General features: G+C 41.8%; 1 protein-coding gene across 2 annotated transcripts in view; it reads left to right on the top strand.

The window, feature by feature from the left end:
- vps37a (VPS37A subunit of ESCRT-I) overlaps nucleotides 1-16,753 on the top strand; it is a 47,323-nt gene that overhangs the window by 6,926 nt on the left and 23,644 nt on the right. For both annotated transcript variants that reach the window (XM_060824011.1, XM_060824019.1), the window contains exons 2-3: nucleotides 8,143-8,217; nucleotides 14,048-14,165. In XM_060824011.1, the coding sequence (XP_060679994.1) occupies nucleotides 8,143-8,217; nucleotides 14,048-14,165 (193 nt within the window). The remainder of the gene's footprint in view (nucleotides 1-8,142; nucleotides 8,218-14,047; nucleotides 14,166-16,753) is intronic.

Here is a 16,753-nt window from a genome sequence, read left to right as displayed (position 1 = left end):
TTTGCATGACTGCAGCAATTAAAAGCAAAATGATTCCTTGATCAGTGGTGTTGGAGGCATAAACAAGAAGTAGTACTATCTGCAGTAGTTGTCTATAAAAATGACTGCTCTGTTTGTCAATGATAGTTTATTGTTAATTGGAGAGGGAAGGTTTTATATTGTGGAGCATGAACATTTCAAATCTTGGTTATTAAATTATTTGCATTATGTGCATAGTTTGTATGCTTGAAAATATTGCATTTTTTGTTCATAAATGTTACACCTCTCATTTGCTCATTGGGAATCAACACTTTTTGGTGTGCAGACTGTATTTAACTCCCTGAAAACAGAAGTACTATAATCTCTGAAGACAGCAGATTAACTCAAATGTTGATGTCCTTTATCACTTTCACTTAGTTGTTTGTGTAGTTTGAAATGGGAGGACTTGAGGTTTTGTCACCAAAATCCATCTCGTTCAAGTTAAAATTATACTGAACACTTTGCTGAACTTGAACATGTGTGTCTGTCTTGTTCATATCCCAAAGTATTTCAATGATGCTCATATGAACAGTATGCAAGAGATTTGAGATATTGCTTAATTTCCTGGTCATGTGAAATATGACTTTAGGCTCTATTTTCATTTGTAAAAGTACATGCCTGACTTGGCATCAAACCTTGTGACTAGCTGTCAACACACACTTAGAGCCATGAACTATGCTATCATTGTTTAAATCTCATAGTCATAAGATGCACTGTCAATATTTGTTCGTTAATGAAACTCATTCGCAAGGAGTAGTTGTACATTTGCAGTTTCTCAGCATTTATTGCAGGAACAAATAGTGTACATTTTAATATGCCAAATTGTAAATTGAGCAACAGAAAGTAAACAGCACAATTTTACTGGATGTGTGCAGGGCCAGAGAGATTCACATACCAACATGTGCTTCTGCCGAAAAAAAGCTATGTTTAATAAAATTTGATTCTGGATTTTAAAAGTAGAAGAATAGAATAAAAAGTAATGAAGTTATGCTAAATGTTTTGAATCACAGGTGAGGCCTCAACTAGAATATTGTCAAACTTTGAAAATCACACTGCAGGATGGTTTGAAGGCCTTGGCAGACGGTGCAGAGGAAGTTCCCCAGAATAATTCAGGGGACTTCAGTTATGCAAAGAGGCAAGAGAAGAACTGTTCTCCTGTGATTGAGCAAGATTAAGGGGAAATTTGATAGGTATTCAAAATTGAGGAGTTTTTGATAAACATAGAAAGGAGAAATTTCTTTCACTTGGAGAAGGATGGTAACCAGAGGATTGTTAATTAAGTGAATTGGGAAAGTATCCGAATAAACGAAGTGTTTTAGATGTAGCAAGTTATGATGTGGAATGCATTGTCAAGAGACTATTGAAACAGGTTCAGTATTAATAAGTGAGAGAATTGCATATACTTCCAAAAATAAAATGGTTACGGGAAGGAAGGAAGTCAAAAGTCGCATGACACCAGGTTATAGTTCAACAGGTTTATTTGAAATCACAAGATTTGGAGCACTGCTCCTCCATCAAGTGGAGGGAAGAGCACAGGCACAGAATATGTCGGCTGAGCATGTGTGCTTCCCTCCACTTCATGTGATGAAAGAGCAATACTCCAAAAGCTTGTGATTTCAAATAAATTTGTTGGACTACAATAGGTATTGTGTGACTTCGGACTTTGTTCACCTCAGTCCAACACTGGCACCTCCACAACATGGGAAGGAAGACAACTTATGTTTTCTGTGTAAATATAACAGCATATTTATTCACATTTTTTTGAAGATGGAGTAGCAGAGCTCCTGTTTGGGTTATAAGCTTATGCTAAGACTGACCCAGCATTTTGTGTGCTAAAGTGTTTGCACGTATGTCATGTTTAAGACATCCTATTCTTTAGCCTCATAAAGCAAACTTTCTTGATTAAAATCTCCTCTGCATCTATGGGATGAAGACAAGGGTTGTTGACAGGTGGAGCCCATGGTCACGTTTCATTAAGACAGATACAAATATTGTGATGTATGGACATATTCCGTAGAGTTACTTTGTTAAATAGTATGTGTGATATTGTTGGCAGTATCGGATGCTGATGTCTTTGATACAAAGGTATAGGAGCTAAATTTAAGCAGAAAGATAGGGATGTGAATTGTGAAGAAGGCACAAGGAGCTAACAAAAGGAACAAGGTTAAGTGAGTGGGAAAGTTCTGGCTAATGGAGTACAATATGGGAAGATGTGAAGTTATCCATCTGTTTTATCAGACAGAATGAAAGCAAATTATCTAAGCAGTGAGAGGATGCAGAGAGATCTGGGTGTGCGAGTGCATGAATCGCAGAGGGTTAGCATACAGGTGTAGCAAGTAATCGGGAAAGCTAATCGAATGTTATGATTTATTGCAAGGGAATTGAATGTAAGAGGTAGGAGGTTAAGCTTCACTTATGAGAGGCATTAGTCACACCACATCTTGAGTACCATGTACAGCACTGGTCACTGTGTTTACAGAAGGATGTTTATTAGACTAATACCTGAAATGAGCAGTTTGACTTGAGGAAAGGCTAGACAGGTCTGTATATTCCAGAGTTTAGAAGAACCGGAAGTTAACTAATTAAAAACCTATAATACCCTGAGGGGACTGGATAGGGGGTATGTTGAAAGGACATTTCTTTTTTGTGGGAGAAGCTAGAATTATGAGTCATTGTTTAAAATAATAGTCTCCCATTTATAACAAAGATGAGAAAACAATGTTTTCCCTGAGGATTTGGAGTCTTTGGAATTCCCTTTGCTAAAAGGCCGTGGATTCAGAATCTTTAACTATTTTCACGGCAGAGGTAGATTCTTGACTGCCACATGAATGAAACATGAAGATAAAGTTAAGGTTAAAATCAGATCAACCTTGACTTCATTGAATGGCGGAACAGGCTCGCTGGGCCAAGTGGCCCACTGCCTGTACATTGTTCGTATGCTAGCCATCATATCTCTCTGGAAAACAATAGGGTGGATTTGATTAGGGCAGATTCCAGATCTGAATGCAGACAGTTTCTATCAGTAAAAATGTTATAGGTTGGTTTGCAAACAGGGTAAGTGTCCAGGGTGCTAGTCAGACTACCTTATGCAACAACTTGGATTTAAGAAGCACCTTAACATAATGAAATGGCCCAAGGTGTTTTACAAGATAATGTGTGGCAACAAAGAACATAAGGAGATGTTTGGTCAGGTAGCCAAGAACTTGGTTGAGGTTGTACTTTTCCTGGTTGTCTTAAAAGGAGAGAAGTGAGGTAGGTAAGGTATCCTGGAGCTGAGAACCTAAGTGACCAAGGCACACTACAAATGGTGAAGCAATTAAAATTGAAGGTGCAAAAGAGACCTGAATTGGAGGAGAGTGGGTTGTAGTTTGCCAAGAATTAAGGAGAGAGTCTTTTAAGTTCTTGGACGGATTTGAAAAGGACGAAGAATTTAAATTCTGTGTTTACCTTGCATTGAGCACAGGCCTAATAGGAAAACGAGACTTGCTGAGAGTTAAGATATTGTTAGCAGAGAGTTGCAGGACCCCGCGTTAGCAGAGGGTAGAATGTTGGAAACTAGCCAAGAAAGTATTAGAATAGCCAAGTTTAGAGTTATCATAGAATCTCTACAGTGTGTAAGCAAACCATTCAGACCATTGAGTCCACACTGACACTCTGAAGAGCATGCTGCCCAGATACTGTTAAAGTACAGATTTGAGACAGCCCAGGGAATCCCTTGTGGACTCAGACCTGTAAGCCTCTCTCTCTTGGTTCGTCCCAGAAATCGTACTCTTTGGAAATCTGGAATAAAATCCTCTTACAGACAGTTTAGTTTAATTTGAGTCATTCCCTTTATTCACTAATAGCATCACTGTTACCACATAACACAGATACTTATAAGCTAAACCAATGTACTGATACAAAGTGGCTTCTTTTATACAAAAGTTTATAAAAACGTTTCATGTTCTTAATTAGACAGATAACAGTGAAAGACAATAATTCGTAAAGAAGAAAAGTTAATTGACAGGTCTGTGTGCACTTGATTGATCACTCCTACAGGCCTTGAGCTATCCATCAGGTGGGAAAACAAAATCCAGCCAAGTTAGGCACCTGCGGCGAGATAGGTTCTTATAAAGACGTTTGTGAGAAGATTTGTAGCTCGGGTGCTCGTTGTTGTGGTTCTGTTCGCCGAGCTGGGAATTTGTGTTGTAGACGCTTTGTCCCCTGCCTAGGTGACATCCTCAGTGCCTGGGAGCCTCCTGTGAATGTGATCTTTCCTCCGGCATTTGTAGTGGTTTGAATCTGCCGCTTCAGGTTGTCCGTTCCAGCTGTTCGTTGCAGTGGTCGGTATATTAGGTCCAGGTCGACGTGCTTATTGATTGAATCTCTGGATGAGTGCCATGCCTTTCTCTAGGAATTCCCTGGCTGTTCTCTGTTTGGCTTGTCCTATAATAGTAGTGTTGTCCCTGTCGAACTCATGTTGCTTGTCATCTGCGTGTGTGGCTACTAAGGATAGCTGGTGGTGTCGTTTCGTGGCTAGTTGGTGTTCGTGGATATGGATCGTTAGCTGTCTTCCTGTTTGTCCTATGTAGTGTTTTGTGCAGTCCTTGCATGGGATTTTGTACACTACATTGGTTTTGCTCATGCTGAGTATTGGGTCCTTTCTTCTCATTTTCACCTCCCCCCCCCCCCCCCCCCCCCCCCGCCCCCGCACCTTATCTCAGTCTCAACTCTTGGACTCAGCACTGCCGCCTTGACCTGCAATCATCTTCTCGGCCTCTCCACTCCCACCCCCTGTCCGGCCTATCACCCTCACCTTAACCTCCTTCCAACTATCGCATTCCAAATGCCCCTCCCACAAGTCCCTCCTCTCCACCTTTTATCTTAGCCTGCTTGGCACACCTTCCTCATTCCTGAAGAAGGGCTTATGCCCGAAACATCGATTCTCCTGCTCCTTGGATGCTGCCTGACCTGCTGCGCTTTTCCAGCAACACATTTTTGAGCTCTGATCTCCAGCATCTTCAGTCCTCACCTTCTCCTCAATGTTCTTAATTGCCTTACAGCATCCTGTTATCACTTGGTGAGCCCAGGTGTCCCTATCTTTTGCATTCTTTAAGTTTCCCCACTTTTTCTGAGCCTTCCTGTCTGTCTATTTTTCTAGTGCAGTAAATGTGTTCTATAATTCAGCATTACAATTTAGACTAAATGTTTAAAGACAAGTTTTAAGACTATAGACTTTCTCAATACTGCCAAATGCATCCTATCAAAAATAAATAGGTATTTATTCTTAGGATGGTAAACTGGCCATTATGTTGAAACAATTGATTAACACAGTGTAAGTTACCTTCCCCAACAAGTATGATATAACAATGTGCTTAGGCAGGAGTCCTCAGAGAGACATCCTCATCAAACAGACCTTTATGTATAACAGGTTTTCATCAGAGCAGTCTTCATCAAGCAGTTCTCAATAGGCAGAAGAAGAGCAGAAAGGGAACTCTTCGCTGGGTCTATCATCTCAGCTAAAGAGCAATTTAATGAGTTCCAAACAAATTTCCTCCTACAGTTTCATCTTCACCTAACAAAATATTCTTCTATTTTGCTTACCTTCATAATTCTATAGTTTCTCAATATGGCAGTCTGAATATATGGTTATTAAAGACAGGAGGGGAACGTGAGGACTGCAGATGCTGGAGATCAGAGCTGAAAATGTATTGCTGAAAAAACACAGCAGGTCAGGCAGCATCCAAGGAGCATGAAACGTCCAAGAAATGTTGATTCTCCTGCTCCTTGGATGCTGCCTGACCTGCTAGGTTTTTCCAGCAACACATTTTCAGCTATTAAAGATAGGAGCCAATTAGATTTAAATGAAACAAATTGAATCTTTTGATTTTCTATCTTGAGTCATTGAGCAAAAGTGAAAAACAACATTAAAGTTAGACAGGATTACATTTGGAGCATTGCTCATTGTTTTACTGTCCATTATGGGGAAGATATAAAAGCAATGGCAAAGGTGTAACTTGAATTTACTAGGGTTATGCTGGAAATCAGGAGGTGGTTATGAACTAAACCTTATAAAATTTGTTTTATTCATTTCTCCATTGGGATGAAGTACTAATTCTGGAAAGATCTTAATTTATGAATGGTGATGTTCAGATAAACTGATTTTGTCCTTTTCTTCGCAAGTGTTAGGAGTACAGAAAAGTAAAATAGTTGCATTGTTTAATCTCCCCGTAATTCAAAATCATTCCATAATGTTATGGACCGGACTAGACCATGCCATTTGGATACAGAACTGGCTGAAAGGTAGAAGACAGAGAGTGGTGGTGGAGGGTTGTTTTTCGTATTTGAGACCTGTGACCAGTGGAGTTTCACAAGGATCAGTGCTGGGTCCACTACTTTTTGTCACTTATATAAATGATTTGGATGTGAGCACAAGAGGTACAGTTAGTAAGTTTGCCGATGATACCAAAATTGGAGGTGCAGTGGACAGGGAAGAAGCTTACCTCAGATTACAACAGGATCTTGCCCAGATGAGCCAATGGGCTAAGAAGTGGCAGATGGAGTTTAATTCAGATAAATGCGAAGATCTGCATTTTGGGAAAGCAAATCTTAGCAGGTCTTGCACTCCTTTTATGGAGTGTTGCTGAACAAAGAGACCTTGGAGTGCAGATTCATTGCTCCTTAAAAGTGAAGTCACAGGTAGATAGGGTAGTGAAGAAGGCGTTTGGTATGCTTTCCTTAATCGGTCAGAGTATTGAGTACAGGAGTTGGGAGGTCATGTTGCGGCTGTACAAGACATTGGATTGGCCACTGTTAGAATATTGCATGCAATTCTGGTCTTCCTATCAGAAAGATGTTGTGAAACTTGAAAGGGTTCAGAAAAGATATACAAAGATGTTACCTGGGTTGGAGGATTTGAGCTATAAGGAGGGGTTGAATAGGCTGGGGCTGTTTTCCCTGGATCGTCGGAGGCTGAGTGGTGACCTTATAAAGGTTTATAAAATCATGAGGAGCATGGATAGGATAAATAGATAGTCTTTTCCCTGGGGTCGGGGAGTCCAGAACTAGAGGGCATAAGTTTAGGATGAGAGGGAAAGATATAAAAGAGACCTAAGGGGCAACATTTTCATGCAGAGGGTGGTACGTATATGGAATGAGCTGCCAGAGGAAGTGGTGGAGGCTAGTACAGTTGCAACATGTAAAAGGCATCTGGATGGGTATATGAATAGAAAGGGTTTGGAAGGATATGGGCCAGGTGCTGGCAGGTGGGACTAGATTGGGTTGGGATATCTGGTCGGCATGGATGGGTTGGACCGAAGGATCTGTTTCTGTGCTGTACATCTCCATGACTCTATGGCCTAGACCCTAACTTTTTCTTATTTTAAAGACTATGTTCAAGTTGCAATTCAACTGGTCAAACTACTTTGAGAGGGAAGGAAAAGCTTCTGCTTCATCAAGGCTGCAGCAGCTTCTGCTAAATCTAAAAGTTTTAAGAAACATACTGCATGTCCTGGTCTTTGAGAACTGGTCACACCCAATAAGCTGCCTCTATTGGTCCATTGTTTTTTAAAAAAAAACCAAGTCTTCACAAGCTGTTTATTGGCTGTCCAGTTGGACATCTCAGCACTTATGTCTTAAATCATCTCTTTCAAAAACAAAGACAGGACAAAACAACCTCTTAAACCCACAACATCATCACATACAAGTTAAGCTATGGCTGTGCTGCAAATCCTTGTTAAAATGGGTTCTGGTAATGTTATAGCTTCTGATGGGGGGGAGGGAATCTTAACTCCTCTAAATAAAACAACAAAGACTTAATCAACTAATTGCTTGTTTCTTTACGATACAACTAAACTTATTTACTGAAAAAAATCTTATTAGTTACTCTGATAAACATAATTAGTGTGCCTCTGTTTGTAATGGAATAGAGAATGTGATTTCAGTTGCATAATCTACAAGACTAAAAGCTGACAAGTCAGCAAGCACATTACTACAGGCAAAGTTTTGCATACAGGATTTCTATCCAAACTTTTTTAATTAGCAGTTTGAATATTATTGTTTTTGGTCTAATTTTCATGCTGGCAAGTCTCATTATTTGTTGTAATGTTCTTAATGCTAATTTCAATTGTATTTATTTCTGTACAGTATAGTGGAAATACAGAAGGATGTGGAATACAGACTACCGTTTACAATAAACAATAAAACAATCAATTTAAACATGTAAGTATTTAAAGTATACATTTGAGTTTCTTTTTCCATTCTTTTTTACGCTAAATTCTAACAGCTATTGAGATGTTAAAGGATTAATTTGTTCTGCTGACGTAAGAAATTCGATATCTGGGGTTTGGGTGTGGGGGGGTGTTTTCCGCCTTAAAGGCAGGAGGTGACAAACTAATCATATTCTGTGAATGCTGCAGTTTAATGAATCGCCTAATCTCTCACTGTACATTGTTTTTGGTTGGCAAGTGAGTGTGGGGGCGTGGCAGGGGCTTGTGTTTTGTATGCATGGCTGACTGTGATGTATAACCCTGTATCAAGGAAGGATGGTTCCCTTGTTCGGGGAGCCTTGCTTGACATGCTCAGCAAGCATCGTAAAGAATGTTAAGTGCTCTTCCAAAAGCTGGAACGTACTTAAATAAATTGTGGCTGTTCACAGAAGTTAGCGTTATTGCAGTTGCATCAAGCATGTAAGAATCTCAAGAAGGGAACCTCACACTATAGCCCTCCATGCTGGCAGCCTGTTTCATGAAATGTCCTTTGAAGGATTTACATGCTTCAAGCTTTTTACATGATAAAACACGACATGCTGATTAGGCTGCAAACTCTGATAATTTTGGTCTAACATGCTGACTGAGGAAAGGTTGAGTTGAAATGTTGCTGTTATTTGATCAAATTGAATTTTTCTTTGTTTAACAAGCTGCAGCTCTTAAACGAAAATGTAAAAATGCAGCAGGATCATAGTCCTACGGCACGGAGTCGGGCTCTTTGGCCCAAACCGGTCCATGCCAACCAAGATGTCCATCCACTCTAACCTCGTTTCCCTGCTCTTGGCCCATATCCTTCTAAACCTTTTCCTATCCATGTATTTGTCCAGTTTAAATGTTGTTAATGTACCCGCCTCAACCACTTCCACTGGCAGCTCATTCCATATGTGTACCTCTCTTTGTGTAAAACAAAAATAAAATGGCCCCTGTGGTTCCCTTTTCTTCTTTCTTTCCCTTCTAACCTTAAACTGATGAGCTCCAGTCCTCAATTCCCCAACCCTGGGAAAGAGATTGCATGCATTTACCCTGTCCAAGCCTCTCATGATCCTATGCATCTCCGCAAGTTTCGCCCCCCCCCCCCCTTTTCAGTCTCCTATGCTGTAAAGAATCAACTCCTAGCTTGTCCAACATCTCCGTATAACTCAGACCCTGAGTCCTGGCAACATCCTTGTAAATTTCTTCTGCACTCTTTCCAGTTTAATAACATCCCTCCTATAGCAGGGTGACCAAAATTGAATGCAGAACTGCAAATGCGGCTTCACTAATGTCCAGTACAACTGTAATTTAACTTACCAACTTCTGTACTCAATATCGTGACTTTTGAGGGCCAGTATGCCAAAAGTCGACTTCACTGCCCCTGTCTAACTGTGACTCCACTTTCAGAGAACCATGCACTTGAGCTCCAAAGTTTACATCCTCCCAATGCTAATGCTAAGGAGGCACTCTGAGCTGTATGGGGCTATTAGTGATTGAAGAAGCACACCCTGATGGATTGTTTATTGTTGCTGGAGATTCTAACCATGCGAATCTCAGGCCTGTGCTCTCTAAATTCCATCAGCATGTGGGCTTTGTAACGAGAGGGGGGAAGCGCGCTGGATCTTGTTTATACAAACAATCTCAATGCATACAGGACAGAGCCCCACCCCCACCTCAGCTCCTCAGACCACATCTCTGTAACTCTAATTCCAGCATATAGAACGCTCATCAGAGGTGTCAAACCAGTTCTGAAGCAGGTGAAAACCTGGCTGGCAGGAGCCATTTCTGCTCTTCAAGATTGCTTTGAGCACACACGTGCATGTTTAAGGAGATGGCAACTCCGTTAACTTAGAATATAAGGTGTCGGTGATTTGAGCTGTACTGACGATGGCACTGTGACCAAGATCATCACTTCTCACCCCAACCAGCAGTTATGGATAACCACAAAGGTGTGTGTGGGCTGCTGAGGACCCCTGATTCTGCCTTCAGAGCACATGTCAAAGTGGCCCTAATATCATTGAGGGCCAACCCCGCAGTGGGTGGTAAGTGTATGGAATGAGCTGCCAGAGGATGTGGTGGAGGCTGGTACAACTGCAACATTTAAGAGGCATTTGGAAGTGTATTTGAATAGGAAGGGTTTGGAGGGATATGGGCCGGGTGCTGGCAGGTGGGACAAGATTGGGTTGGGATATCTGGTCGGCATGGACGGGTTGGACCGAAGGTCTGTTTCCATGCTGTACATTTTCAAAAAAAAACCTGTCCCCAGCCATCAAAGAGGCAAAGCATGCATCTGCACAGAGATTACGCAGCCTTTTTCAGGACATCAGTGATATGTGTAGCATATGGAAGGATACTCAAATCATCACCAATCACAGAACTGCATCGTTTTCTTGTACTAGTGATGCTTCCCTTCCGGATGAGTTGAACAAGTTATACGCACGGCTTAAGGCACAAAATGATGTGGTGACAAGGAAGATCCCCCCCCCCCCCCAATGCCCAGGTGTTGTCTTACCACAGCCGATGTGAGGTTAACATCCATGGTAGAGTGTTCAGAGGATGCTCTGATGTGCTGGTAGATGTTGTTCACAGGCATCTTTAACATCTGAGTTGTGCTGTAGTTCCAATGTGCTTCAAGGATGCTACCATTGGCCCCATGCTAAAGAAGGCCTCAGTGTCGTACCTCAACGACTACTGCCCCATTGCATTAACACCCATCATCGTGAAGTGTTTCGAGAGGCTTGTGATGTGGCTTACTAAGACCCAGCTGCCTCCCTCACTGGACACCCTGCAGTTCACGTATCATCCCAACTGCTCAACAGATGATGCCATCTCCACCACCCTCTATCTGGCCCTCACCCACCTGGACAAGAAGAACATCTGCAGACTTCAATTCTGTATTTAACACCATCATTTCTCAGCACCTGACTGGAAAGCTGAACCTGCTGGGCTGGAATACATCTCTGTGTTACTGGATCCTGGTCTTCTTGACTGGGAGATCTCAGTCAGACCGGGTTGGGAGCAGCATCTCCAATGCCATCACACTGAGCACAAGGCTGTGTTCTTAGTCCATTGCTGTTCACCCTGCTGACACATGACCGTGCAGTGATGCACAGCCCAAATCATATTAATAAGTTCACTGAAGACACAACGGTAGTGGGTTGCATTAGCAGGAATGATGCGTCATTATACAGAGGGGAATTGCAGCGGCTAACAGACTGGTGCAGAGCCAACAACCTGTCCCTGAATGTGGGCAAAACGAAGGACATGGTTGTTGACTTCAGGAGGGTACGGAGTGACCACTCTGTGCTGGTCATCGGCTCCCCTGTGGAGTTCGTGAAGAGTATCAAATTTCTTGGTGTTCACCTAGTAGAGAATATCACCTGGTCCCTCAAGACCAATTTCATAGCCAAGGAAACCCAGCAGCGTCTGTACCTTGTACATAGGTTGAGGAAAGACCATCTTCCAAACCCCCGCCTCCCTTCCCCCCCGCCTCCTTTTTTCCTTCCCCCCCCCCCCCCCCCCCCCATCTCCAAATAAAGCTCTTCTACTCAAAAACAAAAGTCTCTTTAAGGCCCTACTATTCACCATGAAACACCTCCCTTGATCTGACTTTGCAAAATGCAGCACTTCACACATTTCTTTATCTGTCAAAATCAGTGGGAGTTCCAAATTTTGGGCATAGTCCTTCAGAACCGACGAAACATGGAAAGGAGACATTTTATTCAATTTAAAGGTAGACAAGGGTTCAAGTAAATAGTTTGTGTTGAATGTCCTCCATCCTGCCTTTTCTTTAATGTAAAGGCAATGGAGACTGTTAGATGAAGGACATAAGTCATTGACTCATGGAGACGTACAGCATGGAAGCAAACCCTTTGGTCCAACTCGTACATGCCAACCAGATACCCTACATTAATCTCGTCACATTTGCCAGCATTTGGTGCGTATCCCTCTAAACTCTGTCTATTCATATACTCATCCAGATGCCTTTTAAATGTTGTAGTTGTACCAGCCTCCACCACTTCCTCTGGCAGCTCAATCCATTCATGCACCATCCTCTTTGGAAAACGTTGCTCCCGAGGTCCCTTTTAAATCTTTTCCCCTCTTAACTTAAATCTGTGCCCTCTTGTTTTGGACTCCCTACACTGTGGAAAAGATTAGATTAGATTAGATTAGATTAGACTTACAGTGTGGAAACAGGCCCTTCGGCCCAACAAGTCCACACCGACCCGCCGAAGCGCAACCCACCCATACCCCTACATTTACCCCTTACCTAACACTATGGGCAATTTTAGCTTGGCCAATTCACCTGACCCACACATCTTTGTGACTGTGGGAGGAAACCGGAGCACCCGGAGAAAACCCACGCAGACACGGGGAGAACGTGCAAACTCCACACAGTCAGTCGCCTGAGTCGGGAATTGAACCCGGGTCTACAGGCGCTGTGAGGCAGCAGTGCTAACCACTGTGCCACCGTGCCGCCCCAATGTTGACTATTCACCTTATCCATGTTTTTATGATTTTATAAACCTCTATAAAGTCACCCTTAGCCTCTAATGCTGCAGAGAAAATAGCCTCAATTTCTGCCTCGAGCTCAACTCTGACAACATCCTTTTCTGAGCCCCCTTAAGTTTCACAACATCTTTCCTTTAGCAGGGAATTGAATGCAGTATTCCAAAAGTGGCCCAACTAATGTCCTGTACAGCCACAACATGATCTCCTAACATCTATAGTCATTGTACTGACTAATAAAGGCAAGCATTCCAAACACCACCTTCACCACCTAGTCTACCTGTGATTCCACTTTCAAGGAACTAAAACCTGCAATTCAAGGTTTCTTTATTTGGCAACACGCCCCAGCATCTTACCATTAAGTGTATAAGTCTCACCCTCATAAACAGTTCATCTATTAAGCAATTGAGAATTTTAAAAATATTAGTACTTGCAACAGCAAAAGATCCAGTAATTAGCAAAGAGTGTGAAAACAGGCAAAGAAAAACTACCCCTTAATCAGACGTTGAAGTTAGAACAGTAGATCTTTCATGACTGAAAAATGTATATGTTTAAAACAAAAAGTGAATTTCTCCTATTCCCCTCAAATAAAAGGAAAATAAATAAAAATGGAACTAAGCCAAATAGAAGAGAGCCAATGTTTTTTGAAGTGGAATGGGAGAAAACATTCTAACAATAAGCGCTCCTGAACTAAATATTAATAAAATACAAGATATTGGAAATGTTGTTTTCAGGATAAGGGTTTCACAATCAGTTAAGACTTGAACAATTTTATTTTTATTTTTCCTTTTTGCCTGATTAATGCTTGCCCACCTTTCACTTTTTCAGTTGTGAAGACGAATCCTGCTCAAAACATTGCTCTGCCTTTTCTCCACTGGTATAAGACGACCTTGTGTTTTCCAAGTTTTAACTTTTAACCATAGTTGTAGTTTTGTCAATCCTTGAAAGTGGTCCATTTTTAAAAAGTGAGAAGCCATTGGAACATTTCTTAAATTCCAAAAGGGAATTGTGTATTTTGATGCTCTGCGAAAACATTCGGTTTAACTTAACTCACACCTGAAAGAACCAATGACTCTAGAATGTCTGGATGGTAACAAATATATAAAGTGTCACTATTACCCAAAATGTATGAAGAATGCTAATAGAAGTTAATATCTATGTTTATACATCGTGCACTGTATTCATTTTTGGGGCTGACATTGTGTAACATGCAAAAAATGGGTCTGTTTGTCTAAACTACAAAAAGATCTAGAATAAACAAGTGTAAATTTATTTGCAAATTTTTCCTTCTGCAATTCTAGCTTACTTCCTCCTCAGTTTCCACAAGAGAAGCCTGTGATCACAGTTTTCCCTCCAGTGAGGCACCATCTAGTAGACATACATTCTGCGAAATATGTGCAAAGCCCACTAATTACAAATGTATGTAGATAATTTCATTTTTTTAAACTCTAATGATTTTGTGAAGTCTAAATGTTGCCTTTCATTGTTTTTATCTTGAGTTTAAAAGACTTGTGTCTAGTATGTCGAAGTTCAAATGGAGGATCAATAGACAATAGGTGCAGGAGTAGGTCATTCTGCCCTTCGAGCCTGCACCACCATTCAATATGATCATGGCTGATCATCCTTAAGGCAGGAACAGGATACTGATTATCTCCATAACCCTTGATTCCACTATCCTTGAGAGGTCTATCCAACTCTTTCTTAAATGAATCCAGAGACTGGGCCTCCACTGCCCTCTGGCAGAGCATTCCACACAGCCACCACTCTCTGGGTGAAGAGGTTTCTCTTCATCTCTGTCCTAAATGGGTTCTGGATTAATGGTGCTCGAAGAGCACAGCAGTTCAGGCAGCATCCAAGGAGCAGCGAAATCGACGTTTCAGGCAAAAGCCCTTCATCAGGAATAAAGGCAGTGAGCCTGAAGCGTGGAGAGATAAGCTAGAGGAGGGTGGAGGTGGGGAGAAAGTAGCATAGAGTACAATGGGTGAATGGGGGAGGGGATGAAGGTGATAGGCCAGAGAGGAGAGGGTGGAGTGGATAGGTGGAAAAGGATACAGGCAGGTAGGGCAAGTCCGGGCAAGTCATGGGGACAGTGCTGAGCTGGAAGTTAGGAACTAGGATGAGGTGGGGGAAGGGGAAACTGTTGAAGTCCTGGGAGAGTGTCCAATCCCTTAATAATCTTAAGTTTCAATCAGATCCCCTCTCAGTTTTCTAAACTCAAGGGTATACAAACCCAGTCGCTCCAGTCTTTCAGCGTAAGATAGTCCCGCCATTCCAGGAATTGATCTTGGGAGCCTATGCTGCACTCCCTCAATAGCCAAAATGTCTTTCCTCAAATTTGGAGACCAGAACTGCACACCGTACTCCAGGAGTGGTCTCACCAGGGCCCTGTACAGCTGCAGAAGAACCTCTTTGCTTCTATACTCAATCCCTCTTCTTCTGAAGGCCTGCATACTATTAGCCTTCTTCACTACCTGCTGTGCCTGCATGCTTACCTTCATTGACTGGTGTACAAGATCACCCAGATCTCTTTGTACTGCCCCTTTACCTAAATTGATTCCATTTAGGTAGTAATCTGCCTTCCTGTTCTTGCCACCAAAGTGAATAACCATACATTTATCCACATTAAACTGCATCTGACCACTCACCTAACCTGTCCAGGTCACCCTGTAATCTCCTAACATCCTCATCACATTTCACCCTGCCACCCAGCTTAGTATCATCTGCAAATTTGCTAATGTTATTACTAATACCATCTTCTATATCATTAACATATATTGTAAAAAACTGCGGTCCCAGCACTGATCCCTGTGGTACCCCACTGGTCACTGTCTGCCATTCCGAAATGGAGCCGTTTATCACTACTCTTTGTTGCCTATCAGCCAACCAACTTTCAATCCAAGTTAGTACCTTGCCCCCAATACCATGCACCCTAATTTTGCTCACTAACCTCCTATGTGGGACTTTATCAAAAGCTTTCTGAAAGTCCAGGTACACTACATCTACTGGATCTCCCTCATCCATCTTCAGAGTTACATCCTCAAAAAATTCCAGAAGATTAGTCAAGCATAATTTCCCCTTCATAAATCCATGCTGACTCTGACCTGTCCTGTTACTACTATCCTGGTGTGTCATAATTTCATCCTTTATAATAAACTCCAGCAACTTTCCCGTCACAGAGGTCAGACTAACTGGTCTATAATTTCCTGCTTTCTCTCTCCCACCTTTCTTAAAAAGTGGTACAACATTAGCCACCCTCCAATCTGCAGGAACTGATCCCGAATCTATTGAACTCTGGAAAATAATCACCAACGCATCCACGATTTCTCAAGCCACTCCCTTCAGTACCCTGGATGTAGACCATCAGGCCCCGGAGACTTATCAACCTTCAGACCTAACAGTCTCTCCAACACCAATTCCTGGCAAATATAAATTTCCTTAAGTGCAGGTCCTTCAGCCACTGTTACCTCAGGGAGATTGCTTGTGTCTTTCCCAGTGAACACAGATCTGAAGTAACAATTCAATCCTTCTGCCATTTCTTTGTTCTCTTTAATATATTCCCCTGTTTCTGTCTTCAAGGGCCCAATTTTAGTCTTAACCTTTTTTTTTACCTTTCACATACCTAAAAAAGCTTTTACTATCCTCCTTTATATTTTTGGCCAGTTTACCTTCGTACCTCATTTTTTCCTCTGCGTATTTCGTTCTTGGTAATCCTCTGTTCTTTAAAAGCTTCCCAGTCCTCTCTTTTCCCACTTATCTTTGCTATGTTATAAAGTTAAAAGAGAAAAAGTATATTTTTCTTAACTTCCCTGGTCAGCCACGGCATTCCATGCCTCCTCCTAGGATTTTTCTTCCTTTTTGGAATAAACTGATCCTGCAACTTCTGCATTATACACAGAAATATCCACCATTGTTCCTCCACTGTCATCCCTGCTAAGGTATGACACCATTGAACTTTGGCCAGTTCCTCCCTTATAGCTCCATAGTTCCCTTTATTCAACTGAAATATT

Source organism: Hemiscyllium ocellatum, chromosome 1 (genome assembly GCF_020745735.1).
Source record: "Hemiscyllium ocellatum isolate sHemOce1 chromosome 1, sHemOce1.pat.X.cur, whole genome shotgun sequence".
NCBI classification, from domain to species: Eukaryota; Metazoa; Chordata; class Chondrichthyes; order Orectolobiformes; family Hemiscylliidae; genus Hemiscyllium; species Hemiscyllium ocellatum.
The sequence above is the reverse complement of the archived record's forward strand: the minus strand, read 5'-3'. Positions and strand labels throughout refer to the sequence as shown.